Below are 14,602 nucleotides of genomic sequence, written 5' to 3'. Positions count from 1 at the left end.
CTGCAGTTTTTGATATGAAGACATTCACATGAGAAAATTCTGTTTTGTATAAATATGAGAATACTGCTTAATTTTGAACACCAGTGGTATTCTTTCCATAGTATATTCATAAAACTCAGATTCTTGCAAAATTTAAGAGAAAGTCTTTGTAATTAAACTCATTTAATAAGTGCAGTTCTTGTTTCTGATCATGAAGCAGGCATATTGTGATGTACTTGAACTTATTAGCTGGAACTCTTTTGTCTATTTAGTACAACTTCGACCAGCAACAACACTTCTATGATGTTTTTTAACTTATTTCTCAGTTTTATGTATCAGTTGGTTTCAGCATACAAGTGCTAATGCATCGCTTCCTCTCCCAACTGGGTAATTAGAAAAATAGGGTTGAAAAATTTAAGTTCCATGTGACTGCACAACAGACATCTTTCCACAGAGTGACCAAGTTTTATCCTGCTCTGTAGAATATAGAATTTTCCCCTTTTTGAGTCCTGGCTGCAGTACTGGTTCAAGGGCTTCCCTTAATGCATTTCCAAGGGTCATGAGATGACTTGAAATCATCAAAGCTCTGAGAAGATTTAAGTAATTCTACCTCTTTTGAAGCCATTTTCGTAGAGGGAGATATAGTACCCACCGGGGGCACCTTCCTACAAAATTAAAGTCCTTAGAAGCTTCATTAGCTGACTGGGAGACTTAAAAGCAAGTTACTTAAACTTCACTGCTTCCATACACTTAATTGCAGCTTAATGCAAAATATGAAGATAACCAAAGCAAAACCTCTAGGTTCAAAGGGATCTCATTCAAGTCCTCTGAAATGTGGTGCTGCCAGTCATAACCTGCCCTTGAAAAGAGAGTCTGTCTAGTTAGCTGTATAATTTACCTTTTTTTTCAAACAAAAATGTAAATTTTTCAGTCCAAACCATGCCATAGTACCTTATCCCTCTAGCAGATCTTTTCAATGAAGAAAATAATTGTGGTGTTAGGTCTAACAATTGTTGGGGAGAAGAGAAGGAATGAAATTATTGTCAGAATTATATATGTTATCTGAATTCTTATATAAATATTCTTGAAAGAACATGATGTTCTCTTAAGATTCTTATAGGTACATGTTACTTCATAACTTCCTGCTGCTTTAATAATTCAGCGAGGTGTATGTTTAAGCTATATGTAAATCTTCTTGTGTTATAGTTTTCAGTTATTTCATTAGAATACTAAAATTTTCATATGTAGATCCTAGATAAAAAAGTCTTCCTGAATGTGTCTCAGAGTACCTGTACTTTGCATTTCATCATAAAAGGAAACATCTACCTTTACATCTCTTTGGTAGAACAGAGAAACTTGAAACTTAATTAAAATTCAATATGCCTTAGAATCAAAACAAATGTCATTATTCTAAACACTGCAAATGTGTTAGAATATTTTATATTTCCTTTATGTATCATTTGTTCTGAAAGTGTTATTCTGTATTACTCTAAAAGGACCAAATTATTTTATAGCCAAGAGAATCAATAGTTAGGCTCAAGGGCTTGTCTGGCAGAGAGCAAGCACAGGTGCACAGACTTAGTACCTGCTCTAGGCTCCAATGCTGCTTAGGGATTCTTAACCACTGGCTATTATGTGCCAACTGCAGGAGCAGCCCCCTGCAGCAGGGATGGGGATCAAAAGGGCAGATAGAAACACATGTATGTACTCCTATCTTCTCTGACTTGCAGAAACCCACCTGCAGTCAAAGAGCTCCAGTAACCAGTGGCCCCAGCTAGAACACACTCCCAAAATGAGGGTTTCAACAGCTCCCATTGCCCTTTACATTGAGGAAGGCCCCCAACCTAGGTCTCAAAGAGACCCCTCCAAACAAAAAAACCCTGTAGCAAGTCAGCTGTTAGCTAAGAGATTTTCAAGTCCTACCTTAAGGACTTCCCCAGGCCATGCTCTTAGGATTGGTATACCTGTGGCAGTTACACTTTTTTGTTGTTCATGCATCTTAGTCAGACCCAGAGATTATCACTGGAATAAGGTCTTTGAGAGAACTGGCAGCCTACCATAAAAATATTGAATGTCTCCATCTCAGCCTTGTAGTTTGATGCACAAGGCAGAGGTTGAGACACCAATGCTTGTCATGTTTCTGTAGCAGAATTTTGGCACACATGAGACAGAACAGACAACTGTGGACTATGAGGTTCTTAAAGAAAAGCTGGATTTCTTCCAAATTGTTTTACTAAGAGTTAACTGAGGTAAAAACTGTGAAGTAGAGCTACTTGCCTGGCAGCCCCTACATTCTTTCTTCAATATAAGACTTGCATGACTGTTTGCTCCTACTCAGTACAGGAGGAGTAATAAGACACCTTGTGTGGTATTCAGCAACTAGCATTTAAAGCATTTAGCCAGAACATTCAGTTATAAATAGATTCAGAAAATCATGCATCTTAAACTGGATTAAAAATATATGGACAAAAACTAATGATGTCTGACCCCTACGAGAAACCAGCACGAGTCTAAATGTTCACTTTGCACTCTGCATGCCATGGAGTAGCCAGCACAAGGTAGTAACAGGCAGCAAAACTCTGCATTGAGGGAATACCAAAGCAGCTTGTGTGACCTCTAACCCTGTTAAAATTCTGCTGGTGCTCCTGCTGCTAATGCACCCACAAAAAAAGGTGTTGCTTCCACATCATCTGTTACTGATGGCACTGCACATTTTCTAGGTCTTTGTATCTTAGCTGAAAAGAAAGAAATCCAATTTCAGATGCAGAAATCACTTGTATAATATAGGTGTCAGAATTCTTTTCCTTGTGCTGAGCTGCAGGAACAAATCTGAACTTTTCTAGTGGTAAAAGCAATTTCCCCAGCTTTGAGACCTTGACTTTTGAATACCTGCACTATCCAGATTTTCTACTGGCATCTTATGGTACACATTCTTTAGTCTATCCTTGGAATAAGGGAGTTATTCACAAAGAAAGAATGCATTATTGAACTGAGCTATGAAGTTGAAGGTGAAAATAGGTGGTCATGGTGACAGAGCTGCAACAGCTCACAAAGTTATCAGCTACTTGCTCACATGCTCACATCTAACCTCTTACCAATGTGAAAAAATGAATTGGCTTCGGTGTCCTCTTTTTCTAAACCCCAACATTTCAGTCACTAGATAGTCACGCATTCTTTCCCCTCCTTCATTTTCCCACTACCTTCTGTACCTCCTAAGTTTAGTATGCAACTCCTTCAATTTAGCTTTGTCAAATTTGCTTCTTTCATTTCTTCCTCCTATTGGGGCAAAATCTCCCAAGAAAAGGGAAACATAATAAGAGGGGTGTTTTGAGAAGACAGGAATGTGTTGTAAATGTGAAATTTTCTTTGGCTTCCCTCCCCTTCGAAGATTTATATTTTTATTAGCCTGTAAGAGGATTTATCAACTTCCTTCTCCACGTAACACAACATCATGTCTCTCTCTCTCGTTCTCAGAGAGCTTTCTGTATGAAACACATCCGCTCCTCGCAGGGGAACTTCCTTCTCTTTGCATTCTTTTCATGGCAGATATTCTCCTTTTACTTGTTTTGCAAATTCTTCCCTGCTTAAAGCAAACCACATCCACACACTGGCACAAAACAAGCATTATGTCCCACTTGCCTCCAACTCTCAAGTCATTTTTTATCACCTTTAAAATTAACTGAAGGTGTTACTATGCTAAATGTAGTTTATTATGACATGGCTTCCTCTTCTCCATCTCAGTGCTTCTCTTATGCAGCTGAAAAGCATGGCTGGTATTTCTGGTGACCTGCATACAGGAAGGATGGAGTGAAATGCTCACTGTTGTCTTGTGATCAGAGAAGTGACTTGGTACCTCTGCTGCACAAGCACCCAGGGGTGAAGGACTACTAGCGGGAGTGAGTGAATGGAAGTAGGTGGATGCCGGCTGGCTCTCCTAGACCCCTCCTTGAACACATGCAAGGAGAAACTGTGTTTGACAGACTAACCATCTGAAGATTCTGGATGCTCCAATGTCTGCCCCTTCTGAGGAAAATAAACATTTTGTGGGATAAAGAAAGGTTAATACAGGAGGGAGGTTCTTTCTACTAGGAACTGCCTCTTCTCCAGGGCAGGCAAACAGATCAATACTGTGAGAGTGAGTAGAAGGCAGCTCAATGAGTCATGGGAATCTGAATCTTGGGATACATGCTGAGAGCTGTGCTACTTGTCATGACCAGACAGATACCAGTGTGATGGCCAGGCAGGACAGCACAGAATATGGGATCATGCTGTTCCAGGTTAGTCTGCCACAGGCTGACTAACCCTCCAGTTGCTCACCCAATGGGCAGAACACAGTGAAAACAAAGCCAAAGTTCAAATGATTCAGGTAAATTTACAGGTACTTATCCAAGATCACTGTATAGTCCAAATTTTTGGAAGTTCACTCCTTATGAACTAATTTGGGCATGGAAAAGTAGCAGAAAGACATATCACTAGCTTATATACATAAAAAAGGAAAACCAACTAATTTAAAAAACTGACACCATAGCAAGATCACAATCTATATCCTTCTTTTGCAGAATCCCAACCCAAATTTATTATGAGCAAGAATATAAAAAATTTAATGCAGAACTGCAACATGCATCTTTTAAATCTATGGGGGTGGTGGTGGTAGGGAAATAATCACAGCCAAATCCAGAACATATTTGTTCTGGTTTATCTCCATATGTCTTTATCTCCCCAATCAGTCTTATATTTTACCCATAGTGAAGCACATAACCCGTATTAGTTTCCTCTAAAATACATATAAAGCATGTTAGGCTTAACTCACCTCTTCCATACAATTGTAACCCCATTAATCTCAGAGAAGCCACTTTCACTGAGATAGTACTAAAGGAAGGCAAATGAGTTTCAACTTTTTTTTTAAGCACAATAGTAGCTGATTTGCAGGCTCATCTTTCACTTAATATACATAGACACTGCACTGATCACATAGCTCAGGTAGGCAGACTCCGGGGATTCTGCAGCCAGATAATTTGAGTCCTACAGACAGCATGTATGTTGGCATAAAGTCCAGCCAAGGCAAAATTAATCAAACATTATTCAGCCCCTTAGGTAGGTCTTGCAGCTGTCAGTGAATAGCTGACCACACCAACTAGCTAACTTAAAACTACTTAAGTAAGCTGCAGTGATTACTGTGTTGTCCTTGGTTCAGAGCCACATTTATCTGATCCATGAAAAGTAATGGACTTTAAACTTCAGAGCTGTCAAACCAGCACTTTAATAAGCTCTACAGTTTGAAAAGACATTATATACAAGTTACATAAACCACAGGCTTATTTAGCCTATTGGCCAAATTATGACATTCTTCTTCATGTCACGTATTCCAAGGCAGCACAATTTTAACTGAAATACATGTCTTCAGTTTTTCATGTAATCACTGAGAAATGAACAGAACCAGCATTATAACCTCACAATCTTCTCAGAGTTTCCCACTTGGCAAAAACTTTGATCAAATATATCCAAGTGAAATGGGGTGGAGCATCAGCTCTGTTCACAGCTCTCTAACCACATCCCATGAAATAATGTAAGAAGACAAACGGAGATGTATATTGCAGCTTTATGGTCACAATAACAACGGTATCTCATGGAAGTCCCTGAGTGTTCTGCATGGTTGAAATGGGATCTCTTCTTACAATGTTTGTCATTAATATATGTTCAAGGAAAAATGCAGTGGCAAAAAAAGACATGCTTGAGACTGCCAAATACTTACTGGTGGCTAATTGCTGGAGAACTTATTCAGGAAAAATCCTCTTAAAATAGAAAACAGTATTTTTAAGCTACTGAGGGCATTAGAATATATGATTATATGCTGAATCAGAAACAATTGGGAAAAAAAAAGTTAAAATGCCAAGGGATTGCTGTTATGTGCACCTGAGTTTTTATTAAAATTCAATGAAATTTATTTGGTATTTCATGTAGCTCTTGCTGATTCTTCTTGACTTCCTCCCCCCACCGCCTCCCCCAATTTTCAGTCTTTCTTTTAGATTTGCACCCATTCATACAAACCTAAAATGACAGCACAAACCCTTGATTACTGAATAATAATCTTGCCTTAATTAAAGAAAACCCCACACATATCCCCCCCAAAATCTTCCTTTCTCTGTTTTTACTTGACTAAATTACTTAAAAAAATCAGACTTTATTAATGTGATGCTCAGCATTTAAGGCTTCACTAAAATGGAAAATCATAAAAACTGAAAAAGTCCATCAAATTTAAAAATAGCTCAGCACATAAATAGTTAGAAACATTCCTTGGCAATAGAAAAAGGAAAATTTAGATAAATCAGAATTATCTATAATACAGCCTCTTAAATGCATTTTCCTTTGTCTGATTTTAAGAGATTAAGAGTAAACCTCATTATATGTCTTTATGAAGCTGGTAAAACTTGAGCTATAGTATTAACTGCATGCACACCTGAAAGCATTAGAGGCCAAATATAAAAAACGCTATGGAAAATTTATCTTTATCTTCTTATTTCTCTGCAAGATAGCAGCCATATAATAAATTTATCAGAAAAAACAGTTTGAAATCTGCTCAAGGTTTCACATTTTTCTTTGCATATATATGATACAAAAAATCATTCACAGCAAACCTTGTAGCATGTACTGCAAGTTGTCTTCATTTGTGTTGCGCAAATAATCCCACCTGCCGCCAGGATTTGATTTTATAGCACTTATTGCAATAAAACTAGATGTTGTTTCTATACGTGGTGAATGAAAACATCCAGAAGAACTAAGTACCTGTAGGAAAGGGACTTCCCTCACTGCCTACCCTTAAATTAGAAACTCTTATACAGTAAAGTGAGTCCTCCTAGAGCAAGTAATGCTCAAATGTATTGCAAATACATTACTCCTTTGTAAATATGGCCTAGGCTAACTTACAGATAGCTACTTTTCCTGTCGCCAAAACGCTAATTACAAACATGGCACTTAAACCAGTCCTGTGCCCATACTTATCTGGAAACATTTTCTTCTTCCAAATCGGCTGGATGCTACCTTTGTTTTGTCCTTGAGGTGAGGAATCAGGTTGCAAATCAGTGTTAAACAATGGGGCTTCTGAAATGAGCCTATTTCTCAGTACCTTAGTCAAAGCTGCAATTCTCTGAGCCAGTTCAGCCTCCACTTCAGGTAAGGTTTCAGCTTTCCTCATCGTCTGCTGCAGCTTCTGCTCAGCCAGCTCGAGACGCTCTTGCAGCTGTCTGTTTTTGTCTTCCAACTGAAGGCCAAAGATAGATAAACAAGAATAAAAAATAAAAATCAACATTAGGAATTTTCCTTCCCTTTCTAAAGTATCAGTGAAATGATAGCTAAACTAACAGGCAAGTCACCCCTCAGTGTGGGAGAGCTTATCAGAGAGGTATTAACTCAAGCATGGAACAATGTAGGCTGCCAGACTTACTACTGATTTGAGGCTCAAGGATCAAGGAAGGTGAATAAAAGTTGTAAAATGGCACTAATTAAGATGAAAAAGCTCCACTGATGGATGTGGTATTTATCTGAGCAAAATAATAGTACTGGTACTAGTTAAACAAGAATTTTCTAAATGGAAATGGTCCATCTTACAGAAAAGTTTACATATGAGCTAAAATGGGAAAGAAGTACAATTCTGAAAGGATGGAATTCCATGACGAAATTGCCAAAAAATTTTCTGAATGAATCCAATCATATATTATGACAAGTTAAAACTGACATTTCATTCATTACAATTAAATCTCATTTTACAGAGGTGAAATTGATTAATCTATGATAACTATTAAAGAGAAATAAGAAGACTTTTTATAACTGCAGCATTTTCTGGCCTACTGAGATGCACCACACAATTATGATCTTTTAATGGTTACTGCTTTCTTGTTCAATCCAGGTAATACAAGACAAAATGAAAAAGGCGTGCGATTGTAGATTCTTTTTTTATCTTTAAAAAAGCATGAAAAGATAGGCTTTTACCATCTCAATGTTGCAAATCAACATCAGGTCTGACCATATATACTCTAAACCTAGTTGTTTTGATTCCTGCTTTGAGTAGGCAGAACTCTGCAGCACAGCATGATTTACATTGGCAACAATAAGAACTCCGATACAAGTACCTTCCTTTACCATCATTGAGTGTTTTTTTTCTCTGACAATTGAAGACACCTCTTAAAATAGTCTAAGGAAGCTGGAAAAAGCTGGAGAGTTTGAGTGCTGATGGTTTAATTTCCCTGAAGAGGTAGTCAAATACATATATACACACACACACACAGAGGGATGCGTGCATGTGTGTGCAAATATATCTTCATACAATTATAGAAGCAGAGATTATCACGTCACATCACACATGCTAATTTCCCAAATAACACTTCAAATTGTTTAAAAACATGCTAGGCAAAAAGGAAGTCTGATACTGAGGCTGGGTTTGAATTAAACATTATGAATTATATTCATTTCATGTTTGCTTTCAGTTTATATCATATTCCTCAAATTACAAAGCAGTGTTTTATGTTCAGTTTACATTCCAGATTTGGAATCACCATGGAAACAAAGTACCATGAGAGAAAGCTGCACAGTCATGTTATAAGCTTTCTTAAAATATATTCAGAGTTCATTTATCATTTTAAAATTTTATTTGCACTCTACTAATCTGTAAAATCATTAGAATATATTACATACAAATTTTTCTCTCTCCTGAAGAAAGGAATTTTTTTAGCTCAGACTAATTTTTAGAAAATAAAATTCCAAAATTCTTACATAAGAAGCACATATATTCCACTACTTAGGGAATAAGACTGTGTGCACTTATGCAAGACTATCAGAAAACCCAGTTATTTTCCAACATTGAACGTACACATTGAAATTACTGTTCACAGCTGTAGTAGCTGATACAACATTTAGAGGTGCTGAACAATTTAGGACTTTTTAGATTAACTGAATCTGTTGATTGAAACTGAACAGATTCACCTAATGGAAACCCCTTATAGTAAATAGACATTAATTTTCATTGGGTATGAAGAAAACAACTGACTAAGGCAGGTACAGCACCTGACGCAGGATGGCTTCCTTGTTTGCCAGTTCATTTTCCAGCTTATCGTTCATGTCGTGTATGGAGGTCGATTCTCTCTGAGCACTGAGGTAGCGCTTCTCCAGCGTAGTTATTCTTTCTTCCATATCTTCCTTTTGTGCCATTGCCTAATGTGACACCAAAACTCTCATCAGGAATCGCACAATTAAAATACTACATAATTTTATAATGGTTTAATTTTCATGCTAATAGTAGACAGGAGTGTAAGGTATGCTCAGAAGTAAATCTTCAGTTTTAAAGAGAATTCTTTGGGATTTCTTGTAGCTGTGATACAGAATGACAGAATCAACCAGGTTGGAAAAGACCTTTGAGATCATCAGGTCCAACCTATGACACAATTCCACCTTGTCAATTAAACCATGGCACTGATCATACACCCAGTCTTTTCTGAAACACATCCAGGCATGGTGACTCCACCACTTCCCTGGGCTGCCCATTCCAACGTGCAGTTACCCTTTCCATGAAGGACTTCCTCATGTCCAACCTGAACCTCCTCTGGTGCAGTAGCAGCAGTTGAATACAGCAAACAGAAACAAACTTCTCCTTTTGCATATGTTTCTAGTTTCTATATTTTTCAATGCAAAAATCATAGTAAACAAAGCTCACATTTACTTGCTTGTTTTTTAAACAACAGCTTGATCAAAATTTATAAAAATTGATATAGTTACATAATAGTAGAAACATAACTACAGTGACATGGGGTAAAAAAAAAAATACATGCACATTCCTATACTTATTCCTGGGTTCTGCTAAAATTTTCTTCTGAAGAACATGTAGCAGACATCCCGTGACATGTCCTGAAATTTCAGGAAAACAAGTGACCGTAATGTTGGATACATAACCGTAACCATAACATATGGGTATGCTATACATATATGCTATGGGGAGGACTTCTCTAAGATCTTGAGGTTTTCTTATGTTTTAAAAGCTGGTCTCACTGAAATCATTTGCTATAATTTAGCTAGGCTATTCATTACTCTCTCTATTATATTTTTTATTTTTCTTCAATAAATTTTAATGAAATTAGAAAATTTTATTAACTTTAAAGTTGTGTCTGGCTCTTGAGAAGAGTTACATGTTGCCACATAACCTTTAACAATGAAAATATTTACTGATAGGCATGCCTTACTGATTTTGCTTTATTACATTATGAAAGCAGTGTTGAAGTAAGCATTTTTCAAGACATAGTTGACACTGAACCGTGCCATAAATCAAATCCCTCCTGACAGGAGAAAATTTTCTAAAAGTCCTTGCAAGGGGTTTCAAAAGATAAACTGAGACTTTTCCTTGAGTTTCAATGCTTCCAGATAGTTGTTTATTAAGTCTTATCAGAGGAACAGAACCACTAGCGTGACCCAGGTACAGCATAGAGTACAGACAGCAGGAGAGAAGTATAATTATCAAGATTTACATGGACTTTTAAAGATAATTTAACCAATAGTTACTAAAAAGGTACATTATTTTCACTTTCCTACCAGTTATTCAGTAACACAGGCAGGAACTGCGGAATTCTCTATCCAATCATTCCACACTACTTTTACTGCAGAGTATGGAGTAGTAGAAGAAGGAGAAGAAAGTTTAGAGAACAACAACAATCCTCCATTTTGATATTTTTTACTCTTATCTATTTACTACAAAGAGAAGCCCAAAACCTCTAAATTTTTCACCCTGTGACAATCTTACATAGTGGTCTATCACCTAATTCACACCACTGTATTTTCTAGTTCTTGTCTGACTGTTGGTAATTTTTTCCAAGGTTGGAGGTTAAAACAGTGTTGTTCAGGGGGGTAAAACCCTTAAAAACAGGCAGAGAAATATTCTTGGCACTCTGGGGTCCTACAATAGTGATCATACAAATGAATCTGAATAGCTACTCCTGAAGTGGACCACATCCAGCTGACCTTTTGAGTATTGCCGGAAAAACCAACAGCATAAATATAGTTATTACATACGTAATTTGTTAAATTACACAAGAAAAAACCTTCAATAATTTGTACAAGTTATACTATACCAAACTACCCCTTTCTTGTTGCATGTATGCAATTTGCTGTACTGGGACGACAATCTTTTGTGGCAGTATGAAATAATCGAAGGTACTTCCACTTTTACAAATATGTTTTGCAGCAGATTTTGCACTGGCATTTGGTAATTATTCTAAATGCAAACGTATTAGTGGCAGCTTTTCTTAGGAAGAAATGAAATGAAAGCAATTAAGCCCACAGCCAGTGTAATGTGGTATTCAAAAGATAAATAGCAAGTGGCAATCAAGTGTCTGAGATACAGCAATATTTGCCAAAGTTAAATACAGTGGAGATATTAGAATCCCCTTGTGACTTAATGTAGCAGTGGTGGAGAAGGAGAAGCACATCATAGCATCATAGAATTGTTCAGGTTGGAAAACTCCTCTAAGAACATCAAGTCACACAATAAATGTAGCATCACCATGTCCTCAAATGCCGTATTAATATATTTCACGAACACTTCTAGGGATGGCGTCTCTAACGCTTCCCTGGGCAACCTGATCGTATGCTTGACCACCCTTTCAGTGGAGAAAATTTTCTTTATATCCAAATGAAACATCCCTGCCACAACTCGAAGCCACTTCCTCCTGTCTTGTCACTTCTTACTTGGGAGAACAGATCACCCACCTTGCTACAACCTCCTTTCAGGTAGGTGCAGAGAGAAACAAGGTCTCTCCTGAGCCTCCTTTCCTCCAGACTAAACAACCCCAGCTCCCTCAGCAGCCCTCATCAGACTTGTGCTCCAGACCCTTGACCAGCTTTGTTGCCCCTCTCTGGACATGCTCCTGCACCTCAACATCTTTCTTGTAGTGAGGGGCCCAGAACTTGAGGTGTGGCCTTACCAGCGTCAAGTACAGGGGGACAATCACTTCCCTGGTCCTGCTGGCCACGCTATTGCGGATGACCTTGGTCTTCTTGGTCACCTGGGCACACGCTGGCTCATGTTCGGCCACTGTTCACCAGCATCCCCCAGGTCCTTTTCCTTTGGGTCACTTTCCAGCCACTTTTCCCCAAGCCTGTAGCACTGCACGGGGTTGTTGTGACCCAAGCACAGAACCTGGCACTTCACCTTCTTGAACCTCATACAATTGGCCTTGGCCCATCAATCCAACCTCTCCAGTCCCTCTGCAGAGCCTTCCTGCCCTCCAGCAGATCGACACTCCTGCCTAACTTGGTGTCATCTGTAAACTTACTGAGGGTGCCTTTGATTCCCTCATCTGTATCATCAATAAAGATATTGAACAGGACTGGCCCCAGTGACGAGCCCTGCAGAACACCAGAAGTGATATGTCACTATTGTCACTATGTCACCAGCTGGATATGTCACTATTCACCACCCCATGCTGGGCCTGGCCATCCTGCCAATTTTTCACCCAGTGAAGAGTGCACCTGTCCCAGCCATGAGCAGCCAGTTTCTCCAGAGGAATGTAGTGGGAGATGGTGTCAAAGGCTTTACTTAAGTTCATGTAAGTAACATCCACAGCCTTTCCTTCATCTACTGCACAGGTTAATTTATCATAGAAGGAGATCAGGTTGGCCAAGCAGGACCTGCCTTTCATACTCCTGTGCTGGCTGAGCCTGAGCCCCTGGTTGTCCTGCACATGCAGTGTGATGGCACTCAGGATGATCTGCTCCATGATCTTCCTGGGCATCGAGGTCAGTCTGACAGGCCTGTAGGTCTCTGGATCAGTGAAAACTAGTCTTTGTAACTAGACAAAAATGATAAAACACTTAAAAGTATTTTAAGTACTTAAAAAGTATTGTGAAGAGACTTTGAGCCTATGCCAAGCATCGGAAACTGTGAAGGATCATCTCTTCCAGAATACTAGAAATAACAGGTAAAATGTATGCATATAAATGCATATACATACACACGCATATATAAATGCATATGAAATAACTATATTGTAGGAAGCAGTGTAACAGAAAGGTAACTAACACATATTAAAATAGATTCTAGAAGCCAACAATCCACACATACTGAGAACATCTGCCTAAGAGAAGATATGCTGGAGAACACTGAGAAACACCACAAATTTAAGAGGAGGAAAGAGATGGAAAATTAAATTATACTTTCATTTATTGAGAGAAAGAAAGAAATTTCTAGTACTGTTTCTTAATTTAAATTTTCTGTCTCCTATGTTTAAGGGCTTTCATCGGTGCTCAACTTTTGCTCCCCATATACATTGGCCTCTATCAGTTTGTAGCAGATATCATAGGAAAAACAATAAAGAAATACGAGGTGAGTGTGGTGAATTCCTTACCTCTCTAATGTCTCTCTGATATTTACTGTTCATTTCCTCTGTTTTAATGAGCTCCTTTCTTGTGGTCTCTGCTTCCTGCTCTACCTCTCCCACTCGGGAAGACAGTGCGGCCAAACGCTCCTTCATTTGTGCCATTTCATAGTTTTGCTTTTCCAGTAGCTCCTGAAGTTCAACAACTTGACTGGCTTCATCATTTGAGTCTATTGAGCCATTTGATAGGCGCTGTTAATGGAGAAGTGACATTGATTAATTATCTTTTAATGTGGGCTCTAGCTAAAGAATTTCTAAAGCAAAGATTATTTTAAAAATTACCAAAGCAACTAGGAAGGAAAAAGCCATTTTCGTGGTACATAAGACAGGTATAGTTACGAGAAAAATAGCAAAAGATTAATTCATATCAATGGATTCCAGAATGTAGCATCACAGAGAGATGTAGACAACGGCATTAAGAGCAGAATACTATACATAAAAAAGGTTTAGTTTGGCATTATGACTATTAGAGTACAGATTGCAACATACTTCTGAAAAATCACCAAATTCATTTCATTGATCTTAACTAAACTTACACAGCATTTTAAATGAAACAAAGTTAATGTCATTTGCAAAATACACCATGCTGCAGACAGGAAACAGCATGAATAAATGACAGACTCACTGTACCAGAAAGTGCTTTCACGCTGGACAACATACTAGTTAGATTTGCATTAAAAACAAGTTCTGATGAAGTAATTTATGTACTGCTGAAAGCCTTGGTATGAATATAGTTATAAAGAAAAAAAAAAAATCAAGATTTCATTACACACAGTGCATTTGGGATATGATCTCAGCAATATGATTTATATTGCAAATAAAAGATTGCAGGATAGAAGTGCATTCACCAACAGGACTTGCTGGTATTGCCTCATTACAACAGATAGTCATATTAACATTTTCCAGCATAGGCTAAGCCTATGGTTTCATACAAATTTAATTCTCTCATGTCAAAAAAATAGGCAAAAAAACAACAAAAAACCCCAGAAATATTTGATTTGACCTGCAACATGAAAAAATAAAACCAAAGTGCCCAGCCTGTCATTAGCTTTCTTGATTATGTACAATTTTATTGATTAAATTTATATTATGGAGCACAGGAACAAAGTATTTTTCTGTAACTATAATTTTAAACATCACAGAGAAATATTGGCCCTAAGAGATGCTTATTGTCCTTCAGGTGATAATGTATATAACAATGTATATATGAA

General features: G+C 37.8%; 1 protein-coding gene across 14 annotated transcripts in view; it reads right to left on the bottom strand.

The window, feature by feature from the left end:
- Positions 1-14,602, bottom strand: part of PPFIA2 (PTPRF interacting protein alpha 2) — a 294,096-nt gene that overhangs the window by 56,232 nt on the left and 223,262 nt on the right. For all 14 annotated transcript variants that reach the window (XM_048302575.1, XM_048302565.1, XM_048302562.1 and 11 more), the window contains 3 exons: positions 13,362-13,583; positions 9,037-9,183; positions 7,103-7,237 (listed from right to left, as the gene is read on the bottom strand). In XM_048302575.1, the coding sequence (XP_048158532.1) occupies positions 7,103-7,237; positions 9,037-9,183; positions 13,362-13,583 (504 nt within the window). The remainder of the gene's footprint in view (positions 1-7,102; positions 7,238-9,036; positions 9,184-13,361; positions 13,584-14,602) is intronic.

This window comes from Corvus hawaiiensis, chromosome 4, assembly GCF_020740725.1.
Source record: "Corvus hawaiiensis isolate bCorHaw1 chromosome 4, bCorHaw1.pri.cur, whole genome shotgun sequence".
In the NCBI taxonomy this organism is placed as follows: domain Eukaryota; kingdom Metazoa; phylum Chordata; class Aves; order Passeriformes; family Corvidae; genus Corvus; species Corvus hawaiiensis.
Note: the sequence above shows the minus strand (reverse complement) of the source record. Positions and strands in the feature narration are given on the sequence as shown.